At 35.2% G+C, this 22345-nt stretch overlaps 1 protein-coding gene across 7 annotated transcripts in view; it reads left to right on the top strand.

The window, feature by feature from the left end:
* Positions 1-22345, top strand: part of LOC131549005 (zeta-sarcoglycan) — a 304880-nt gene that overhangs the window by 245845 nt on the left and 36690 nt on the right. For all 7 annotated transcript variants that reach the window (XM_058790756.1, XM_058790728.1, XM_058790734.1 and 4 more), the window contains 2 exons: positions 14288-14410; positions 17499-17571. In XM_058790756.1, coding sequence (XP_058646739.1) covers positions 14288-14410; positions 17499-17571 — 196 coding nt within the window. The remainder of the gene's footprint in view (positions 1-14287; positions 14411-17498; positions 17572-22345) is intronic.

Genomic DNA, 22345 nt, shown 5'->3' on the forward strand with positions numbered 1-22345 from the left:
ACATTTGAGGACATTCTCACCTTGTGACCCTCCAGAGTTGTGTCTTTCTGGAAAATAGCAGTCTGAAATAATGCTCCTCTTGACCTTCTTGCAGGAACATAATGCCTTGCTAAATTATTGGGCGGCAGGATTTAGTTGGAGGTGTTGATGGGATGTGTGCTGGAAGTGAGCTGGTGATGAAATACAGTATCAAGCCTGTGCTGTCAGATCTTGTTTTCTTTCTCTCTCTCCATCCCTCCATCCTTCTCTGCTAACCTGAGGCACCCCGCTGTTTGCCACGAGGTCCCTACACAGATGATTGAAAACGAGGGACAGGAAAATAATCTGCTCATGGGCTGTTCTCACGCTCCGACTCCAGCTGTGAGCTCGTCTCTCCTCTGAAGACCTCCTCCAGAGGCCAAACAACTGAGAGGACATTGAGGGAACACAGCATCTGCTTTTTGTCTTATTGACTTTTCATTTTTAGAAGTGTAGACTGCATAATTAATGGCTTCTCCGCTTTGAGAGAGTGGGAGATGATTTCATTAGCGCTGGGTGACATGGAGGACATGAGTGAGAGATGCTCTGGGGGGTGGACAAGGACAACAGGAAGACATGTGTGTGACTCAGGTGTGATGCTGCTAGTGTCCTTTACCACCATCCTTTCCTTTCCTTTTCAAATTAGCATTTCCATTTGTTTTAAAGGCAATTAGTTGTCATGAAAAATTCAGCCTGCCTGTTAAATTGACTTTCTATTGGCTGAAATAAATTAATGAGATAATAAGTACTCTATTCAGGCTCTGTTCAGCTTGATTAGAAATCCTAAAAAAATGGCTTTGATGTTTGTCATCTGAACTGTTTTTTTGTGACTAATATAATGTCTTGTCAATTATGCTACACGTATTATACAACCAAAGTTACATATTGTGCCTAGTTAGCTTAGCATGCCAGGTAAATCAAAGATAGATAGATAGATAGATAGATAGACAGACAGACAGACAGACAGACAGACAGACAGACAGAGCGACCGACCGACCGACCGTTGGTTGAATCTGGTCATTTTTTAAATCAACATGACATTAAAAGGTGCACAGACAGTGATTTGCTTGGTGCATTTTGACTCTTCAAGGACAAAAAAAATCTAGATGAAGTTTCATCAGAATATGTTATGTTATGTATGCATGTATTTGAATTTCAGTTAGTCAAGGAGAGCTCAACATAGTATTATATCAAAAGTTTTTAATCCACTGCATCCACTGCAATGTATAAGGGAACCGATTTAAATATAGATTTACCTGCAAATTTCAAAAACAGCCATCTTAAAGTGCTCAAGTCACCAATTATAAGTTTCACTGCACCAAAAATCCAGTGATTTGAGTGATTAGTTCCAAGTAATTAATCATGATAAGAATACATTGGCAAAGTGAGCATGCATGTAGAGGAACATTTAGAAATTTAATGTGCTGTTTTATGTTGTGTAATTTAGCCAGAATAAATTGCTAGTTTTAAATGAATATCATCATTTGCAATGCCACATTGCCGCTTAGAGGTAGTGAGCTTAAACTCTCCAAGGAGAGAGAGAGAGAGAGAGAGAGAGAGAGAGAGAGTACCTAAAGGACATATGGAGATTAATGCGCACAAATACACGCATCAGTCTTCAGGGCTGTGTTTGCTGATTATGACAACAACACTGATTATTTGTCTCTTTACACTGTCCACAAACCACACCCAGACACATGCACACACAACCGCTGATTAATGCAGGCGGTCAAAATTCACCTATTTCGCCTTTTTATTGATGAGGGTTATCTAGTTCTGATAAATAATTTATCTTTTTATTTTAGTTTTTCTTTTATAAACTGGCATTCTGTGTCTTGCAATTATTTAGTTCACCAGTTCTCTACAAGCTTATATTCGTAAAACAAGTTCATTTAAATGATTTTATATTGATTGGTTATTGATTGAATATTTTTTCTTGATTGATTTAAAAGAATGGATGTGGACATTTCTTTGGCTTGCATCAGCAGAGGTTGCTTATTCATAAGGTCAGAGTAATTCAGATCAGAACCACGTTTTATATGAACAGCATTTTGCACAGATGTTCAACCTCATCCAAGTCCAGCTCTTGCTGGAATGATAATGAAGCAGTGTATTTACAGCACATTATCATTTGATTATACAGGGTTTTCAAAACTTTTCAAAATGTTTAGCTTTGTGAGGGAGCCCTTCCTCAAATATAAAAGTCAGTTATTAGACAGTAGTGTTTTTAGTAGTAGTAGTAGTAGTATGAGTATTAGTATTAGTGTTATTGTATTTCTTTTTAAAGTATCAATAATGCACTATTATAGTTTTGTAAATATTTTGAATTAGATATTATTTTTATATTTTATTTTATATATATATATTTTAATTGTAGTTGTTTTTTTGTCATGTTTGTTGTCTCACTTAAAAGCCTCTAAGTGCTGTTTGAAATTTTCTTCTAAAATTTGCATTTTTATCAGGCTTCTATGTGTAGGTTCAGTAATTTCGCATTAATGGCAATTAATAGTTTCTAATAGGTTTCAATACTATTAAAGTGAAATAACTGAACATAAACATAGGAGCTTGAGAAAAATGTTCATTTTAGAAGGACATTTCAGACAGCATGCTTTTGCATCTGAACTCTTCATATATAGTGACAAAGGTCTTGCTATTCTACAGCAGTTCTTACAACAAAGGGATTTCAATATTCTATACAATATTGAAAACCCTTTGTTGTAAGGAATGCTGTAGAATAACAAGACCTTTGTCACTCCACCTTTATAATGCATTTCCATCTTATGCCGTGAAAGGCCTTGACTGATCACACTGTAAACCCTAATAAGTTGAGACTACTCAAATGATTTGAGGAAAGTGATTCCCTCAGTTTAATTGGAAATTGACAACTCAGTTTAATGGAGTTCACCTAATGTGGTCTTCTCACTGAATTAACTTAAAAAATAAGTACAGATAACTTAAAATGCAAACGGACTAAACTCAAACTTTCCAGTATATATATTGTGTTTATTGGTTTAAAAAATATATATACAGTATATATATAAAATATTAAAACATTTTTTTCTTCACATCAACAACTTTATTTGGGTTACACTACATAGATGAATTTTGATAATGTATACTGACTTAACTGCATAATAACATTTAATAAAAAAACAAAAACAAAAAAAACAATTACAATACTTGGAGTATCAGAACAATTAAAAGCACACTGAGCAACAACAGACACGTTTGTCACCTTCATTAATGTATTTAACAGAAATAATGCTTTTATTATATACTACTCTATACAAATGCAATACAAATAACACAAATACAAAAAAAAAAAAAAAACTGATATAGCTTAATAACTGTAATACTGTAATTATATTCCGTTACTCTAATACATGTAATGCCTATACACATTCAGAATTTAGTAAAATTAAATATGAACATCCTACATTTCTGGCACAATAATATGGTTACAGACAGTTAGTGTTACAGTAAATCCATGGTAAATGCTGGCGATTTCTATATTTGAAAGCCGTCTAACTTGCCTTCTCCTGTTTTCCGCATCAGTGCTGTAATATAATAATACTACTATAATGTAAACGTAGTCTGATCAGACATTAAACTAGTTTAAATAACAGAGACATCATGTATTTTTTAAATCAGAGAACTCATGTATTTTTTAAATCAGAGAACTCGTGCGCTTCTCACTGGATCTCGCAGCGCTGTTTAGTGTTTGCGTGACCGCGACCGGTCAGTGAATAAACGCATTCGCTCCGAGCTCTCCGCGGTGCTCTTTTCTTTTGGGCCGAGTTGATAAACGCTCTGCGCGGCACGCGATTCAGACGAGTAGTGCCGTTTCGTTCCGCTTTTGGCGCGTTTGCCATTTAACCCATTTGTGCCCACATTTGTCTGAATGGTTTCATGCATATAGTCGTGTTAATAGTGTCCTATGTGCAGAAGTGGGTAGTAACCAGTGGCGGTTTTAGGCATGGGCGAACCGGGCAGCTGCCCAGGGCGGCATTTTTTCATGACACGTGGGGGCGGCACAAGCACTTGAAAAAAAAAAGTCTCGCTCGGAGAGTAATTCAATGTAGAACCGCCACTGGTAGTAACGAGTTACATTTACTTCGTTACATTTACTTGAGTACATTTTTTGGGTAACTAATACTTTTAGAGTATATTTAAAAATGGGTACTTTTACTCTTACTCAAGTACATTTTTAGTGAAAAAACGGTACTTTTACTTCGTTACTGTGGGCGACGCTCCTCTCGTTACTTTATCTTAATGCAGTACAAGTTAAAAATCCTTCAATTTATTCCAAGCGCGCCGTCTACTTTTTTTTTCTGGACAATGAGCGATGCCCGTTCGCGAATGATTCATTCTTTTGAGTCAATTCTGTTCGAAGGCTTGATCAAACCAGTTGGCAGACCAGTGAATCGGTTCGCGAATCAGTTTGAATGATTCGTTCAGTTCCCTGCCGCACGCGCTGAGTCGTCTGAAGCGGTTCTCACTAGTTGTAGAAGAGCGTTGAAGACGTGGCTTTGGATCAACAGTCAGTTGAAAGCAAAGGCTATGGTTTGCTAGCTATGAAGACCTTTATTAGATGAACACAGCGTGTGCTGTCGGTTCCACAGGTATAGATTCGATTGTAGTACACGATACCACTATGACATTGCCAGTTTGTTGTACATGTACCTTACACATTAAATACAATGTATAATTTATTCATTAAATAAGCAGAGTCACAGAGTATGAAATAAACACCCGATAACCCGCGTTAGTTCCAGGAGGAATGCCTTGCCTGGAGACAATTAATATTGATATTTTCACAATATTTACGTTTTCAGAAATAAAGGCTATATTTGTTTACATTTTGCAGAACAGACGGAAGAAGATCCGTCAATGTGCATTTGTTTCGTTATGTTCAGATGTTCTGTAGCAGTCATGTGAGGAGTTTTCACTCTTCTCCGTGTCAGAGGTTATATACATATATACATTTATTATACATAATTAATATACTTTAAAATAATTTTATTTAATTCAGTGATGCTAATCTGAATTTTTATCAGCCGTTACTCCAGTTTTCAGAGTCATATGATCCTTCAGAAATCATTCAAATATATTGATTTATTACCAGTGTTGTTGAAAAAAACAAAAACAAAAAAACAGCATATGCTGGTATGGTATGTTTTGAAGCTGGGATGCTGGTTTATGCTGATCATGTGCTGGTCTTGAGCTGGTCGAACCATCTTAGGACCAGCACATGACCAGCTAAGGACCAGCTTAAATCAGCTCAAACCAGCATCCCATGCTTCAAAACATACCATACCAGCATATGCTGGTTTTTTTCAACAGGGAACAGTTTTGCTGCTTAATATTTTTTGGAACCTGTGACATTTTGTTCAGGGTTCTTTTATGAATAGAAAGCTAAAAAAGAACAGCATTGATGATAAATCAGGCTGATAAAAATTCTGATTTGCATCACTGAAATAAATTACATTAAAAAAAAACATTAAAAGTATTTTGAATGGCTGTGTGTGTGTGTGTGTGTATATATATATATATATATATGTATATATATATGTGTGTGTGTGTGTGTATATGTATGTATGCATGTATGTATATAAAATTTTATCTAAATATCTATTTATCTAAATAAAAGTATACTATATGCAGTATATTGATCCAAAGTAACTAGTAACTAATTACTTGAGTAGTTTTTTTATCCGATACTTTTTTACTCTTACTCAAGTAACTATTCAGACTGTTACTTTTACTTTTACTTGAGTACAGTTTTTGGGTACTCTACCCACGTCTGCCTATGTGAACATGTTCTGCATTTATTTTTGTTTTTTGTTTTTTCTTGAAATTCATATTTGAATGTCCGAATATGTTGTAGGCCCCTATGCACCCCTTCAATGTCAAATTTGAATAGGAGGAGAACACTTGGCTTCTAACTCAAAATAACTGCTTTCAACAGATCAATCTTTATTCATGAACACATTTATTATGTATAAAAGTCGAAGAACATTCGATGCAAACCCAAAAAAGCTGCATCTAGTTCATAATCTCTTGAATATGAATACACAACAAACAACAAATCCAATTGCCTTAAAGTGGTGGAACATAGTGCAGAACAAATTGCAGCCATTAGGTTGCCCCAACAGGGCATTGTGTATCAAAAATTTAAATGAAAATAAATACAGGTGCTGGTCATATAATTAGAATATCATCAAACAGTTGATTTATTTCACTAATTCCATTCAAAAAGTCAAACTTGTATATTATATTAATTCATTACACACAGACTGATATATTTAAAATGTTTATTTCTTTTAATTTTGATGATTAGAGCTTACAGCTCATGAAAGTCAAAAATCAGTATATTAGGTAAGTAATATTAGAATATTACTTAAGACCAATACAAAGAAAGGATTTTTAGAAATCTTGGCCAACTGAAAAGTATGAAAATGAAAAGTATGAGCATGTACAGCACTCAATACTTAGTTGGGGCTCCTTTTGCCTGAATTACTGCAGCAATGCGGCGTGGCATGGAGTCGATCAGTCTGTGGCACTGCTCAGGTGTTATGAGAGCCCAGGTTGCTCTGATAGTGGCCTTCAGCTCATCTGCATTGTTGGGTCTGGTGTCTCTCATCTTCCTCTTGACAATACCCCATAGATTCTCTATGGGGTTCAGGTCAGGCGAGTTTGCTGGCCAATCAAGCACAGTAACACTATGGTCATTGAACCAGCTTTTGGTACCTTTGGCAGTGTGGGCAGGTGCCAAGTCCTGCTGGAAAATGAAATCAGCATCTCCATAAAGCTTGTCAACAGAAGGAAGCATGAAGTGCTCTAAAATTTCCTGGCAGATGGCTGCGTTGACTGTGGACATCAGAAAACACAGTGGACCAACACCAGCAGATGACATGGCAGCCCAAATCATCACTGACTGTGGAAACTTCACACTGGACTTCAAGCAACATGGATTCTGTGCCTCTCCACTCTTCCTTCAGACTCTGGGACCTTGATTTCCAAATGAAATGTAAAATTTACTTTCATCTGAAAAGAGGACTTTGGACCACTGAGCAACAGTCCAGTTATTTTTCTCCACAGCCCAGTTAAGATGCTTCTGACGTTGTCTCTGGTTCAGAAGTGGCTTGGTGGCCCTTTTCCTGAAGACGTCTGAGCGTGGTGACTCTTCAGTTCTCTCCTTGTGAAGCTCTCCCAAGTGTTTGAATCGGCTTTGCTTGACTGTATTCTCAAGCTTGCAGTCATCCCTGTTGCTTGTGCACCTTTTCCTACCCAAATTCTTCCTTCCAGTCAACTTTGCATTTAATATGCTTTGATACAGCACTCTGTAAACAGCCACACCTTTCAGTAATGACCTTCTGTGACTTACCCTCTTTGTGGAGGGTGTCAAAGTTCGTTTTCTGGATCATTGCCAAGTCAGAAGTCTTCCCCATTATTGTGGTTTCAAAGAACAAGAGATACCCAGAATTTATACTGTAGGGATGGTTATTTATTCAAACTCAAATGTAAATATTCTAATATTTTGAGATACTGATTTTTGACTTTCATGAGCTGTAAGCTCTAATCATCAAAATTAAAAGAAATAAACTTTTGAAATATATCAGTCTGTGTGTAATGAATGAATATAATATACAAGTTTCACTTTTTGAATGGAATTAGTGAAATAAATCAACTTTTTGATGATATTCTAATTATATGACCAGCACCTGTATATAAAAATACATAAATATTTACAGTGCCCTCCAATAATATTGGCACCCTTGGTAAATATAAGCAAAGGCGGCTGTGAAAATAAATCTGCATTGTTTATTCTTTTGATCTTTCATTCAAAAAATTCACAAAATTCTAACCACTCACTGAAGTAAAACAACTCAAAGTGTGTGTGTGTGTGGGGGATCTCATTGTGAAATAAATGCTTTCTCTAGTTCATGTTGGCCACAATTATTGGCACCCAATTATTGCATCGTCCTTTTCCCACACTCTCAGGAATAAAGGTACCAACCCAGTGACAGCTTTTGTACATTTTTTTCTGAGAGTGCAAGATAACAGCTCTGAGTTTTCTCCTGTAATGCCTGAAGAGTTTGGAGAACACCTGAGAAGAGATCAGAGACCATTCTCTCCAGATCCTTCAGATTCCCAGCTCCATGTTGGTGGTGCTTCTCTTCAGTTCATCCCACTCATGTTCTATAGGGTTCAGGTCAGATTACTGGGACGGCCATGGCAGAAGCTTCATTTTGTGCTCAGTGACACATTTTTGTGTTGATTTTGATGTTTGTTTTGGATTATTGTCCTGATGGAAGATCCAACCATGGCCGAGAAAAACTGGAAATTTGCAATTATACCTTTCAAATAACATTACAATAAAACTTGCAAGGTAATTAAGAAAAGTATGTATATGCGTTTTAATCTCTACTTACCAATTTAACGTTTGATTTTCATCTTTTAGACGGCTCTCTCTGCCAGTGCCTCTGGACCGCTGCTTCAGCAAATTCACAACGACCCAAAATGTACCGCCTTGTGTTATATCGACCAATCAGTGCCTCTGTCAAGGCATAATTTCAAACACGACCAATCATATTAAACAGAGACATAGAGCATAATTTAAATAAATAGAAATTTTGAGTTCATTACACTTAAAATCTTAATTCAAAATATTTTTGCTCCCAAATGAGTTAATTAAACATACCTGTTTAATTTTTGACACCAAAACTTGGCATTTTAAGTAATGTTAAGTTATGATAACTTGATTTCTTTATTAATGACAACATTGGGGTTTACAGTGCACACTCAGTGCTTTCCTCAAGGTAGTTTTTGAATTCAACTGACAAACTTAACAAATGTCAGGTTTTTTTTCGCATTGTTTGTGAAATAAAACAAGCACCTCTTCATTTTACCACACCATGTGGTTTTCCACAGCAAGGTCATTTATTCTTTCCATTTCACTCTGAGGGAAAAGTTCCATTTCCTCCAACCTCAAAACAACAATTAATCATCAATCCTCAGTTTTGATGAGGGTTAAATCAGTATCAATTAATATTCAAGAGTGGGTCATTAATATCCACTGCATATCATTTCTCATTTAAATCAGCTAAATGAGTGGAAGGCACTGTGAGATCCGTGAGATGGTGCAGTCTGGATAGCTTTATGAAAGTGAAGATGTCCTTGTCCAAATAATGAGTGCTTACTCCTTACATGTACATTAACTGAGAACAATCACTGAAGTAATCAAGCACTCGAACATTGAGCTCTTGAATCATGCAAACAAATATGAGGTAATAACCTGTTGTGAACAACATGGCTTTAATTATGAATTACTGAGGTGAGGTCTAATAAATATTTTGTAATTTAATGTTTATATTTTGACCTAATGAACTTTAATTTTCTCATAATTGCAGGAATTGTTAAGGAATGTTAAGTATAAAAATAAAATAAAAAAATACAGCCTAAAAAAATCTACAGCCACGTGCAATTGTACTGTGACCCAACTGGGCCATGTTAAATCAATATTCCTTATAATTGTTCAGTATATTTTTCAGTTTCTCTGGTAAATGCACAGACAGCTTGGTCTTTTGGATATGCCACAAACTCACAATTCCAAAACTTTAATTATTAGAGCTGTTTTTGAAAATAATAGAAGAAAGGAAGAAAGAAAGAAGCAAATCTGTCCCTTTATAATCCTGTGGTGTGTTTCTGTCACAACCTCTCTAAAGATAATCATGTTCTGTAGTGAATCTATGAGCAAATCTCTGGCCACCGCTGTGCAGTGAAATGGTCAAGAGGATTAATCAAATATGAGTATAAATTAACACTTTATTAGCATTCTCTTCTCTTGGTCTCATCAGCATAATCAAAATTAGACTTGCCTTATCCTCAAGCACGTCTTTAATCACTATCCAACATAATTTTTTTAACATTTTTTTCAGTTATTTTTTTCCCCCTCAAAAGCTATCATATGATGTGAGACTGCCACTGATATGACACAGATCTCACTAATTACAAGAGAATAAAATATAAGATAAAGAATAAGCAATTAATTAATGAACAGCATGTTTCTTTTTATATTTAGCACAATCCTACACTGAATCTCTTTGTATTGAAAAGAAAGTAAAAAACACACTTTTTTATATAACTTCAAAATCTGAATATGTGCGCTACATTTGTTTCTTTAGGTCTGTGAAAAGATGTTTAAGCACAGCAGGAACAACAACTTCCTGCTGAGTAAAAAACTGTAAAAGACATGTTGATCTGGGACTCCTTCAGATCACAAACTGAAATAACTATGTCAACTCTGCTTTTTGAGACATGGGATAAAACAGGCTACAGAACTGAAAATATAGAACGTTTGAAAAGAGAAATGAATTTGGTTACATGATTAAACATGTTCAGAAGTGTTTTGTTGCAATATTTCAACTCTTGCTAGTTAGCATTACATCATTACCTATGGATCCTCTGCACTGAATGGATGCCGTCGGAATGAGAGTCCAAACCGCTGATGAAAACATCACAATAATCCACAAATAATTCAAACAAACCCATTCCAATACCATCTTGTAAAGCAAAACGATGTGTGTTTGTAATAAACTAATTCATCAAGATTCATTATTTTTTTCTTAATTGAAGTCATTTTTTATCATTTTAAGTTAAATATGAGTTAAAATATGATTTTAGATGCTTTCATAAATATATGATAGTGGGTATACAGCTCTGAAACCTTTTAAAAGAAGTATATTTAATTGAGGTTCTTCCTTAAATTAGATAATATTCCATAGAGTATTTTTATTTTATTTATTTCATTTTTTTTCTGATTAAATTTAAATTATAAATGCTGATGTCTCATTCAAGATCTATGTAGGCTACTATTCAAAAACAAAAACAAAAAAGACAGTACATTTAAATAACTCTATGTTGGAAAAGTGGGCTAAATTAAATCCAAAATTTGCATTGTTATAGGCTACTTTAATGTACTGCTATATTTGCCATAGGGCACTTGGAGAAAGGGCAGGGTGTCTTATATTACAAACACTGAAAAAATGAGAGGACAGGTAATGAATGCATGAAGAGGGTTAGAAAGACAATAGATGGTGGCGGAGAAAGGAGAGAGCCGGCTTTAGAAAAAAAAAGAGAAGTTTACTTTCTGTCACACACACATAATGCGGGCAAACAAACAAAGCCAAGTTTGCTCTCCAAGGTCACCTAAGACATAGAAGATATGATAGCTGTGATGAATAATATAGTCAGTGAAGCCATTGCAGTGTTTGTTTGGGGCAGTGCATTAAAAGCTACTGAGATTCCAGCGACAGTGTAGTTTTTAGGCCAAGTCACGCTTGGTGAATAAAGTCAAGATCAGTTTCATTCACGTCTTTCACATCAGCCTCTGCATGAGACAAACAAAAATTCAGCTCCTTCTCTAATTCATAACCATGCATTAGGGTCTAAATAAGAAAGGATTTCCATTTCGAACTGTAGTGAAGGGGTATTTTTGGTATAATGTTGACATTTTTGGCATTTATGTTGACTTTATGAACTGTTATCAGAACCTTTCCATGTGTCGTTAAATTAAATTTTTTGTCTGTATTTTACAACTGATTATAAATTTCAGTGAAGTCAAATTCCAGTTCATTTCAAGGTCTCTTAATATATGCTATTTTATGTGTACAACTTATTACCTATTGGACAGAATAAATTCATGACATTCCCCCCTTTGGAGGGGGACTTCTGAAGGACTTCAGCAGGTTGAAAGAATGATTAGTATTTCTATTTGGAAGGTTTTTTTATTTTTTATTTTTTTTACTCAAGACATTTATTAATTAAGAATATTAATTAAGTATAGTACAAACACTTATATAATCTGACACTGTAAGTCTTTAAACACCCTGGAAACAATGAGCAGCTGTTCTAATATTAACTCAGAAACCTAGTGAGCTTCCTTTTTGTCAATATTGTCAGCTGTCTTTTAAGGCTGAAAAATAATTGAAAATGAAATGTATTAGGCTATCTGTATGCATACAGTACTCAATAAAGTATAATAATATATTATTAATATTTGTATTATTATTATTATTATTATTATTAGGGGCCAAGCATCGCAGGTGCTTAGGCACCTATTGTATCCGTTAGGATTCTTATTATTATTCTGCTTCTTCTTCTTCCGCTCTTGAGTCTATGCCAGCCCATAGAAACAATTGCGGGAAAGTTGTAAAATTTGGCACACTGATAGAGGACAGTCTCAATACTAACCACAGCCAGTTTGGAGTCTCTAACTCAAACTCTAGTGCCACCACTTGTCCAAAGTTTCACTCATGTTTATGCTAATAACTTTTGAACCGTAAGGCACAAAATTAAAATTATTTTCGCTATTTTTAATCGTTCGTAAAACCTACTTTTTCACCAAACTTTGCTCAGATCATCTTCAGACCATGCTGGCAAAAAGTTATGGAATTCAAGTTGATTCGTTCAACCGTTCTCGAATAACACACTAATGAATTCGCCAAAATGCATGCAAAAATGGAGGCTATATCTCCGCAACGGTTTGGCGTATTGAGACCAAACTTGGTGTGTGTTATAACAAGCATGACCTGAGGCTACCTGCAGTGTTTCGGCGCTGTGCAACCTAGTGGTCAGGATATATGAAAAATCATATTTTTGCTTGTAACTTGTGAATGGTTTGGCCAAAAATCAATTTTCCCATGACAACCATTTTGGGCATCGGCCATTTAGAATTTTGTCGTAAAATGCTATATTTTATGAACGCATTGACGTATCATTACGGAACTTGGTATGGGTCATCAGCACGATGCCCTGAAGGAGCCTGAGGCATTTTGAGCCAGCGCCACCTAGTGCTAAAATCAAATATTCCCATGCTTATAACTTTGGGTGTGGTCAACTTATTTTCATGGGAGTCACATTTTAGGCTCCTGAATCCTTGCCTAGTCCTTGGAGTCTAGTGATACCAAACATATCAGGTTTTGCCTTATGGTTTGCGCAACGTTGCATTTTAGCGCTTAAAAACATTTGCCAATATATTAGAAACCGTTACTCCGATCAACACGAAACCACCGTAGGTAATTCGGAAACATAGCGTGCCGGCCACACTCTAATGTCCAATTGCCAAAAATTTGATAGTAAGTGGCACAAAAATGCAAACAAAGTCGACCATCAGTCATTTTTTCTCTTCTCGTATATACAAATGTCTATAACTCCAAAACAAAATTAGATATTTTCACCAAATTTGACACACATATGTATGGGCACACTCTAAGGACACATAACATTTTTGGTGAGATTGTGCTTCTTGGTGGCACTGTAATTGAACAAAACATGAAATTGTCATTGACTACAATAGAGTATTATGATATAAAATGCTATATTTTACGAATCCATTGGTGTACCGTTACGAAAATTTGTATGTACCACCGAGACCATGAATCGAAAGTACAGACAGTGACAGACAGTGTCACCTTGTGGTCAAAAGTTATAATGAAATTTCAAATAAATGCTAATAGCTTTCTGTGAATTTTGCCTATTGTAATGAGACTGGTATTAATAGACTCCTTGGGTCATGCTGAGAATAGAGATACCAATGTTGCCGTACTCAGCCAAACTTCCTGTCCGCCATTTTGATTTTCTTTAAAAACCTACTTTTTCGAACTCCTCCCAGACCGTTGGTCCAATTTTCACCAAAATCAAATCATATCATCTTCAGAACATGCTGACTAAAAGTTATGAATTCTGTGTTGATAGACAAAACCATTTTTGCCACAGCAACAAATCTGAGGCATGATGCCAAACTGACACTTGAGGCTGTATCTCTGCAATGCTTTGGCATGTTGACACGAAACTTTGTGTGTGGCATTGTGAACTCACACAGAACACACCACATTGATTTGATAACAGCGCCCCCTATTGCTCAAACGTGATAAGCCAATAATTCATATTACTAGAGGTTTTTATAATTTTATAACATTTAGAATTTTTCAGCCGTTTGACTAAAATCATCTTAAAATGGCTTCAATTACTCATTTCAGCAGTTGGTCTGATGTTTGCTTCTATTGTGCTTGGCCCCGTAATTGCTGCTTGCAGCTATATTTATTATTATTATTACCATCCACCATTATTTTTCATTTAGCACCCCATGTCCATTAAAAGAAGACCATTCCTGATTGGTTTATGAGGTTTATGTGGACTTCAAAGGAGAAAATATGTGTTATGATCTTGTTTCTCAAAGCTTTATTCTTTCTCTCTCTTTCTGTAGGCTCTGAGATGGTAGAAGCCCAGTGTCAGCGGTTCGAGGTGAGAAGTAGTGATGGCGAGAGAGTTCTCTTCTCTGCTGATGAAGAGGAGATCAGTATTGGCACAGATAAACTGAGGGTCACAGGTATAACATGCACAAACACACATATTTATCCATTTAAACATGAGCCAAGAATTTATAGATTATGGTCTCAATCTGTACCTTCCTTAGGGAAGGTAGTTTTCTACGGTCCCTTAAGTGTTATATTTTATTTTAAATCTGGCCCATACATCAATTGTCATTGCTACTGTAATGTTATATCATACAGTACAATAGTTCTCCTAGGGATGGTTAGTAGCCTTATATACATTTCTTTTTTCCCCCACATGATTTATTATAGACCTAAAATACTCAAGTAATCGCACATCTATAAAAAGGAATCCTTCATGCTCCTTTCTGTCAGCAAAGTTTGGATATGCATATCTCCACCAGATGTCTGACGTGTAAAACAAGCTCAGTCCCATTATAATCAACTGAGCTGTCTGCAGCATTACAGCAGTGTGCTTTCAGTTGATGGACACACTTTACTGTTTTTGACACATTGCAGCTAGTCCACCTCTTTATTTTATCCGTCCATCTGCGATAAACTGACTTCAAATAAAATAGCGTTTGTGTGAATTGATTTCTATGCATTTAGTTCTTAATTTAAGTAATTCTGACTGTTACATCAGAGCCAGGCCATTTTTGGTCTCTTAATGGGACCTGTCTGATGTGCAAGGAGAAAATTGCAGTTGTCAAGGAATATAGTCAGGCGTCATTAGTCCACTAAACCTGCAGAGTAGTAGGTAAGAGAAAGAGATAGAGAGCTGAGTCATTTCAAATGTGTGATACTGCTTTTATACAACAATTCAATAATAAAAAAGGATAACATGCAACCAAATAATGGGATTGATGGCTTGATTTTAAACACTTTGAGAACCTGATTAAGCTTGATCTGATTTAAATTCCCATTGGATTGTAGACCTGAAATAATCTGATCAATAGGAAAATGTAAACATGTGCAAACTCGGTTCTGAATATCTTATCAGTCGGATTTAAAAATAATTGCACACATGTGCAGTACTATGATGCATATGTTTCTATATGTTTTACGTCTTGCAAATGTGCCTGTATTTATTTCCATCTTTGGTATTACAAACTGGACAGTGGGGACTAAATATTTTCAAAACATTTGCTTTATGACATAAATATTTACTAAATATTTGCTGTATGACATCTTTTTAGATGTTTCATTAAGGTAAAAAAAAAAAAAAGAATTGTTATGTAATGCAAGTAATGCACATGTAAATTAATATGTGCGTCAGACAGTAAAGTTTAGGGTTCATATAAACTTTCAGAATCTGAAATCAAATTGGATTAATTTGGAGTGATGAAATGCATGTAAACAATCCCTCAAAGTAACTTACATTTTAGACTCAATATTTCCAGTTTATGAAAGTGTAGTATGCTGTTTTTACTCTGACAATGAAAACAGTTCAAAATAAAGCCAAACCGAATTTGTTTCAACCCTGTGAATTTCAGAGAAACACACAGTAGTGACTACATTGTTAGTAATGAATCAGTGTTTTAAATGAATTAGTTGATTGGAAGATCTAATGACTCACTCATAAAGAATTATTTTTCCCGAAAGATTCAGTGTTTTTAACAAATCTCATGAAATAATTGTTCAGTGAGTCACTTACTGTAGTCACTTTGGTGTAATGATGTGACCTGCAAAAAAGCATCAATCAAATTTGAAAACTTCAGCTGATGTGTAATTGTATTAGATAACTTTTTAGTTAATAGAAAATTAAAAAAAAAATATATATATATATATATTATACAGCTTCCTTTTTTTGAGCCAGCTTCTTCAAAATTCAAATATTTGCATGCACTGTATGTACTAGTGACCTTCCCTTGTATTGAAATGCAAATATATTGTTTCAAATAGATTTAGCTCATGCAGGCCTCTCTCTCTCACACTCTTTCTTTTTTCTATCTTAGTGCATGCTGGGAGGTCAAGTGGAATAGCTAGAGGTCAGGGACAAAGAGGGCACATGCTCAGTAATTGGGCAGATCTGTCCATTACCCCCTTTCACAAAAAGACATGGGTAGAGAGAGGGATCTATAGGGAGATAAATAGTGGTAGAGAAAGAAAGATAGACAGAGCATGCATAAATGGAAGACAGTGGTTCTTCAAGAGGTGAGACTGAAAGGCTAAAATGTGTCAGAAACAAGAACTGCCCTGGGGAGAGAAAGAGAATGTAGAGAGAGAAAGAGTAAAGTGTTAAGGAATATTTCACTCAAAAATGACATTTCTGCCATTGTTTATTCACCATCATGTCATTTGAAAATAAAATAAACTAGGACGGACTAACACAAATAAAAAAGCAAGTATGGAAAAACAGCTTACTTTTATACTTATGAGAACTCACTTAACAAGCACATTTTCAAGAAAAATTAGGCTGTGAAATGGGGGTTATTTCAAACATTCCAGAAATACAGGGAAAAGTCTAAAATGTATCACTTGATGTTTCATACCTTTGCCTAGCCCAAGTTTTTACGGTGGCCGAGAGAGCTCAACGCTCTGCAAATAGAAAAAAACACCTGCAAATTAAGAAAACAACTTCATCAATTTGACAGCACAAGCGCTGCAAATGCTCACAATAAAACCAAATAAAGAAACACACTGCAAACACTCACAACAAAGAAACACGCTGCAAATAAAATTCTTTATTTGGTTGTGTTGTGAGCATTTGCAGCACTTGCTGTCAAATTGATGAAGATGGTTTCTTGATTTGCTGGTGCTTTTTCTATTTGCATGTGTTTTCTGAAGTTGCAGTGCGTTGAGCTCTCTCGGCCACTGTACAAGTTACTTTATTAGCGGTATATAAGGTGTAACACAGCATCATGTAGAGGATAAAAATAATTTGATAAGCCAGTGTTTGAGGTTGATTTATTTGATCAAAAGAAATAAAAACAGCAATAATGTGAAATATTATTACAATTTAAAATGGTTGTCAACATTTATTTGAAATAGAAAGTATAAAACATGAAATACAACATTAAAGTTTTTCCATCACTTTAAAAGTCTGTGTGGTAACTAACTAGTTGTTCACAGATGTTTTTTTTTTTTTTTTTTTAATTCAACTATATAACTTGTCACTCTTTGGTTTTCTCTTTTTCTCTCTAGGCAACGAGGGAGTTGTGTTTAGTCATTCGGTGGAAACACCACACGTCCGAGCTGAACCATTCCAAGACCTGAAGTAAGACATGCTTTGCTTATGCATCACATTATCATTCAATGTGTGATTCACACTAAAGGCCAGATTTACTAAACAGGGCAAATTAGCACGAGAGCTCAATTCCAAAACGGCGCCGATGTGCATGGAGATTTCTACGGGTGATTTACTGACAACGCACAAATAAAATAACACAGACGTAACATCTCATTTAAATATTGACCAACGCAATATACTGAGCGCAGTGCAAATTAGCGTAGTCACAAATAAGCAGAACTGATGCCCGTCAGGTGCAGGTGATGTATTACGACACAGGTGCAAAATAGTTTAAGACGTGCTTTTTTTGGGCATTAAGTAATGGCGCAAATACCAGTAATTTGACGAGTGCAAATGTTAGTAAATTGTGTTGCGTGATTCATTTTAATACTCTCCTTCCATAAATGTTGCGTCTGAAAAGGACACTTCAGGCAAAAATACGTAACTGTGTCCACCCCTTTTCAGCGCTAATTCTTTACTGCGTGTCTTTAGTAAATCCTGACAGTGCTATTTTACACAAAAGAGACGGCTTGCGCTGTTAGTAAATCTGGCACTAAGAACCACAGAGTTGGGAAAGAGCTAGAGCAGGAGAAAAAGAATGGAACGAGACACAGAAGGATAGAGGAAAGTCATAAAACATGAACTTAATGAATGTCCACTTCCTAATTGTCCATAGAAGCTTTATATCCTCTAAATTCAGTGACAAACTGTCCTATTCGCACTCTGTTATGAGAAAGGGGACATGACCTCTCTGACACGCCCAGTCCATCACTGGTGGATCAGCCAATCAGATTGATCTAATCTCTTCCGTCTGCATTAGTCGATATCTGATTGGATGTCCAATAGGTCCCTAACACATCACGACGCTTCTCACTCCCCCAAACGCCGACATTATCACTACAGGAAATGATGTAGTGCCATGATGGATGGAGTCACTTTAAGTGCAAGTAGGCAGGTTACTGAGGGGAACCGAGAGCTTTTACCGCCCAGTTTGGTTTGATGGAGCACTGCTGGGTGCTTTCCAATCGCTTATGAACTCGCTTAATGCAAATGCACCAGGATCAAATCTACTTTCATCATTAGAAAAATTGGGAAAATGATTGGGTTAATGGAGGGATTGTGACATCTTATACTACACTTTCAGCTTTCAATGGGAGTGTTGACCCTTTTTAGTTCCATGTCTTATCTTAATGGCAAACATTATCAGAATTTGAACCATTAAGAGGTCAAGGTTTGGCTAGTTAGTATGGTCCACTTAGCCCCTACTGGTCGATGCTGAAACTACACTATGTATGGGTAACTTTTTTCCATTTATAGCCATTCAAAAGCAGATGCAGATGTTATAAAGCACTCATTGTTGGGTCAGCGGTGGTACTGCAGGAATCTGCCAGTGATTGTTTGATCACAATGTAAATATACGTGTATATTTGAATTTATCTAAAGCTAGAGCTAAGAAGCTGTTTTATTCTTCCACCCACATAATAATACAGAACTGTGTGAAAGTTTTAAGCACATTAGATACTTCTAAAAAACATTTGTTTTTAGATGTTTTTTTTATTTTTTATTTTTTTATTTATTTTTTATAACTTTTGCTTTAGTCTGACAGTAGAAACAATTATTTTTAGAATTATTTCCACCTATTTGCAATATACAGTACTGTTAAAAGATTTAGATACTTGTTAAAGTAAGGCTGCTTTCATTAAAAATATATACATTATATATATATATATATATATATATATATATATATATAATAATGGTCAAAAGTTTGGAACAAGCAATCAATTATATAAAACATAAATCTTGAGTGTGTCTTTGCTGAATAAAAGTATTAATTCCCAAACTCTTACTCAATCAGAGTTTGCTCAAAAATATTAAATATATAGCAAAAATAGTTTTCAAAATAATATTAAGTATAAATGTCTCTTGAGCACTAATCAAAGATCACGTGACACTGAAGACTGGAGTAAATGCTGCCAAAAATTCAGTTTTGCTGTTACAAGAATAAATTATTTATTTGTTTGTTTGTTTATTTTTGCTTATTTATTATTATTATTATTATTATTATCATTATTATTATTATTTGTAACTAAAATTAATGCAAGCATTTAGAAGAAGTTGCCACAGTTCTTCTGTGGATTTAGTTTTAAGTCTCAGTTGCTACTGTTTCTTTATGCAATCACAGACTGACTGGATGATGTTGAGATCAGATTTCTGTGTGGGTCATACCGTCTGTTCTCAGACTTCTTGCACAATAATCTCATTGGATTATTACAGTATTTGCAAACCAAATGCCTACTGGCACACTAAAGCAAAAGCTAAAATAATTGTTTTTGTAAAGCATCCAATGTGCAAAAACTTCTACACTGTACTGTGCTTTGTTTCTCTGTTAACTGAGGGTCTTTGTCCTCTATTAGCCTCATTTAAACAAATAATGTTTCAAAATATTACCAATAAATGTTACCAATAAATCCACATATTCGCTCTCTCAGTTGTCTTATAAAGATAAAGAGCATTGCTGTAATTTCATCCCAGTCTGCAGTCTGTTTCACAGTAGAGAGCAGACATTTTGATTGTGAAGTGAAAAACTGTAGATAATCGCACACTCATCACGACTCTTTCATTCTCTCATCTCTTCTCCTCTCTCTCGCTATGAATTTCTGGTTGCTGTCTTCAGACAGAATCCAGCATTCTCGACCGACCTGCGTTAACATTCCTTCAACATTTTGTGGGGATTAATGGCTTATTACACGCTTTACATGTTTCACTTCGCTTTCGACCTCATTAATTTGTAAATCGGAAGCAGGAAACATATAAATCAAGTTCACTTTCTCCTAATTATTGTTTTATCGAAGTGTGCTCATTATCTGGTTGTCTCTATCTGAGTTTAACTGTCAATTGAAATGAGCCTACATAATGAGTTATGAGCCAGCTTTATGTCGTCCTTGGGGTATGAAACTTTTGTAAACGAATGTTTGTACAGTTTTTGACTCCCTCATCTCTACCTCACCTTCTTTCGTCTCTCTGTTCCTCCTGCAGTTCAGAATTATGCAGTTAAAGTAAATGGAACATGTAATGACTTAATAGAGTCTATTAAAGGCTAATGTCTTATGATATGGTCTCACCGAGAGTTCAATTGCATCCTGTTGATATACTTTCTCACAGGTTCCTCAGCAAGAATTGAACAGACCACCTTCAAAGTAACACTTGAGAGTGGAGACTTTTGATAAGCTTTTTTTTTTTTTTTTTTAAGTGGAAGCTTTGTGTGTGTGTGTGTGTGTGTGTGTGTGTGTGTGTTAAAACTCATTCGTCGCATATATTTTGCAGTGATCCCCCTTCACACACAGGATTTTAGGATCTCAGTGTGAACACCGTGAGCTCAAGGGAGGCAAAATAAATAAATAAATACAAACTGATAAAGATTCATGAAAAATCACCATTTTGACCCCAAGCTGTGCACTTTACCTGTGGTTGGTCTAGGGGATTTGCTGTTTATTTATTGATTGATTGATTGATTGATTGATTAAGTGGCTTTAGATAAAAGCTTCAGTTAAATGGCAAAGTAATGAAATGTAACTTAGTGTTGAAGCAAATGTTAAAGAATGCAGAAAGTCCTTTTCAATTATTTATAAACTCTCTTAAGTGATTTGCTGCTAATAACAAATGATATCTGATCCATGCTACTTTGAGTGAAATGTCTGGTTAAGTAGTTCTAATTCTTAAAGTAAAATATTTATGTGTTACTAGAGCTTAATGCATTTTTTTTTTCTCACCTTCATGTTGTTCCAAAGCTGCAGGTATTTCTTTATTCTGCAGAACACAAAATAATATATTTATAAGAATGTTACTAACAAAACAATTTGCAGGCCATTTTTCAAAATATATTTTCTCCCTTTAAAGGACTTCAGAAAGTTTAGAGCTAAGTGATTTTAGAAATTATGCTCATTTTGCTGATTTGTTACACAGAAAGAATGCACTTGCTGACGCTTGTAAAATCTCTCTCTTTCTACAAATGTATTTTGGTTAGATTACACTAACAATGCACAGGATTGTTGTGCTGAAGTAAAAAGTTACTGAATATCTGAACAGAGCTGAAGCAACTTTCAGGACTAATTCCAGGGTGTTTATTTTATTTATTTTTTTTTTTTGTTTATTTGTTTTCTTTTGATGCACTCTTGATGCACATTATTATACTGTATTACTTATCATTACTGTTTTACTATTCATTGTTTAGAAAAGAATGGCTTTAACATTTTCATAATAATTTCGTCATTTAGTACATTTTGGAGTGATATGAAGGTGGGAAGATTATGACATAATTTTAGATTTAATGCAATTAAAGATGTTACTAACCAGATTTTAAAAGAGAATGTGTGATTTTTGACACTTTTTTCCCTACAATAATTGTGCAACTTATTTATCAACCTTTTTTTAGAGGTTTTTGGGAACCCACCCTTAAACCTACCCATACCACCAAATCTGTCCCTAACCTTACCCGCATGCTGCCTCAATAGCAGCAAAAATATTTTGCAATACAATATGAACACAATACATTGTACTTATTTTTTTGATGTAAGTAGCAGTTAAAGCCACTTAATATAAAGTAGGACCTTATTTTTTAAAAAGTATTTCACATAATAAAAACGATGTCAAATTCAGGTCTTGTCTTAAGACAGTTAAAAAAACAAAACAAAAAAAACAAATGTGCCACTCAAACGTTCCATGCACACTTACCACTGACTTTGTTATAGCAAATATGTTT

Source organism: Onychostoma macrolepis, chromosome 01, assembly GCF_012432095.1.
Source record: "Onychostoma macrolepis isolate SWU-2019 chromosome 01, ASM1243209v1, whole genome shotgun sequence".
NCBI classification, from domain to species: Eukaryota; Metazoa; Chordata; class Actinopteri; order Cypriniformes; family Cyprinidae; genus Onychostoma; species Onychostoma macrolepis.